Source organism: Nannobrachium achirus (genome assembly GCF_963921795.1).
Source record: "Nannobrachium achirus genome assembly, chromosome: 14".
In the NCBI taxonomy this organism is placed as follows: Eukaryota; Metazoa; Chordata; class Actinopteri; order Myctophiformes; family Myctophidae; genus Nannobrachium; species Nannobrachium achirus.
In genome coordinates, this window is record NC_137821.1 from 20,232,701 (window position 1) to 20,235,200 (window position 2,500).

Sequence of the window (2,500 nt, forward strand, 5' to 3'; positions counted from 1 at the left end):
GTGCGTGCATGCATGTGTGTATGTGTGTGCCTGCATTACAGTGCATGTCTTTGTGTTACCTGACTTGCTTAACTTCCTGTCTGATGGTTTTAGACAAAGAAAATGTTTTCGTCTGGATTTTCTTCAGAGCGACAGTCCTCCCATCACTGTAACACACACACGCACACGCACACTGTCAATGTTTTTTTTGTTGTAAATTAATGCCCTAACTATAATACGAGATCATCAAAAGTAGCAGATCCACAAGCTCGAGACGCTTGTAGATCTGCTACTTTTGCTGTTTTTGAATTTGAATCCAGAAAAGTAACAGTTTTTGACATACAAGTTTCCACCCGACAGAGATGATTTGTAGAATCGGCCTCTGGTCTTAATGGCTTAATAAAAATCACCAAACATTGATTATTGTGTTTCCTATTTGTTGTGGCCAAAGAGCATGGTCAGGACAATCTGGAGGCTCGTCCGGGATGGAGTGTGGAAGTCTGTGGCGATGTGTGTGACTGACAGACTGACAAACAGACGGACAGACAGGCATATCTAGTTATTACTATATCCCAGTGTGTGTGAAGGCAGTCTTGCGGTTGGCGTGGTGGGTGTTTGTACAGGAACTGAGAGCGGTCATGCAGCTGGTGTTACTGTCACTGTTAGCTACAGGGACACTGATCATACTGCCCATGGTCACATGGGACTGGTCTGCAGAGAGAGAGAGAGAGAGAGAGAGAGAGAGAGAGAGAGAGAGAGAGAGAGAGAGAGGTTAATGGTTTATACAGCGTGTATATCATTGTTGTCGGGTGGTTACCTTGTATGTCCAAAACCATTCCGTTTGGAATTATCATTTGAAAAATTATTTAAACTAATGAAAAAAGCTGATCTACAAGCACACAACGCCTGGCAGTGCAAGGCCTTGTGTGCTCGTAGATCTGCTATTTTCACTAGTTTTCTGCGACACTTTTGTATGATGAAGTAGGGCTTTAATTTACCAAAATGTGTATATATAAATGTGTGTACAGTATATGTGTGTATGTATCCGTGTGTCACCTTGTTTAATGAGAGTAAAATCTATGATCCAACTTTCATCCCACAGCAGCTTCTGTTTCTGATACCTGAACACCTGAACCACAAAACAAGTAACAGTTTCAAATGAAGTAATTTATAAGACCGTTCTTATCCTGAGTGACTTACTGTACACAGATCAGAGTAAATGTCATGACCACTTGTCAACATGGGACAGGGTAAATGGACACAACATTTTAAATACTTTAAATAAAGTAAAAAAGAAAAAGAAAAAGAAATTGCAGTACTTGAGTAAATGTACTTAGTTACTGATGTACAGGAGGATTAAGGGCGGAACGAGCAGGATGCAAAACAGCTTTTTCACTAGTGCAGTGAGGACTGTCAATGAACCGTGCCCCCTGCCAATCCCCCCCCCCCCCCCCCTCCTCCAGGCCAACTGACCAAAACTGAATGGACTGTGCTGGACTGGAGATGATGTAATTGCGTCTCTGCTGGTAACCCAGGTTCCACCGACGTAGACACACTGCAGAGCTTTACACCCTTGTGCAAGACTGGAGGACTTGACTAGTCACACTCTCGCATACGGGATACCAATTTGATTTGCAGTGAAGAAAAAAAAAAAAAAATATATATATATATATATATATGATCCTGACTTGAAAAGGTAGTTCTGTTTTAGTAAAAGCTGGATAGACGGGGAGAGTGCTGCGTGCGTGCGTGTGCACGTACCACAGCAGTGATAATGAAGCAGAATAGCACCAGGGTGACAGGCAGGCTAATAGCCAGCCTACTGCTCAAGGTCATAGGGCATTCACCACAGTCTGCTGGACATGTGGAGCACCCCTCCTCCTCCTCACACACCCCATCACCACACACTGGGGGGAGAGAGAGAGAGAGAGAGAGAGAGAGAGAGAGAGAGAGAGAGAGAGAGAGAGACTGTATTATGCCAAATGTTAACGTTATGAAATGATGTCCTTAAACATGTTGAGTCACATATTGGAGCTAGCATAAAGTGCCCAGAACAATTGCCTGGATTCGGCGTGACATGCAGTGTATGGCAGATATGACCAGGATTCTGCTAAATTGAAGCTGGGACCACAGGCGGGTGGAATTTGATGCCACGTTCACACAGTTAAACTTGAGCTCACGGACGGTCGGCCGGGGACGGGTAGAGAGATGGGTGCTAGGAATAAAGTTCCAGTATATTGTTGTTGATGTACTGACATTTTATCTTGCTTATTATGTTGATGTATTACATGCTGTAAATCGCTTTGGATTAAAAGCGTCTGCTAAATGCCTAAATTGTAAAGTTCTCAGACGCCACGGCACGAACGACGCCAGACATTTGGATTCCATTTGGAGTCCAACGTGTCCTTCTCTTGGTGAACTTTTGGCTTTCTCCAAATAACGATTTATTCTTGGTTCCATGCCGGTATTCCGCAGCAAATTATAGTTATTAAATTATATTTTAGCAAGTTATAATAATAAT

At 43.0% G+C, this 2,500-nt stretch overlaps 1 protein-coding gene across 1 annotated transcript in view; it reads right to left on the reverse strand.

The window, feature by feature from the left end:
- The window catches only part of LOC308297881 (atrial natriuretic peptide receptor 2), a gene marked incomplete at its 5' end in the record, with an annotated part of 15,722 nt that overhangs the window by 10,194 nt on the left and 3,028 nt on the right, over window positions 1-2,500 (reverse strand). The window contains 4 exons of the mRNA XM_080741446.1: window positions 60-146; window positions 546-690; window positions 1,036-1,108; window positions 1,741-1,886. Coding sequence (XP_080597572.1) covers window positions 60-146; window positions 546-690; window positions 1,036-1,108; window positions 1,741-1,886 — 451 coding nt within the window. The remainder of the gene's footprint in view (window positions 1-59; window positions 147-545; window positions 691-1,035; window positions 1,109-1,740; window positions 1,887-2,500) is intronic.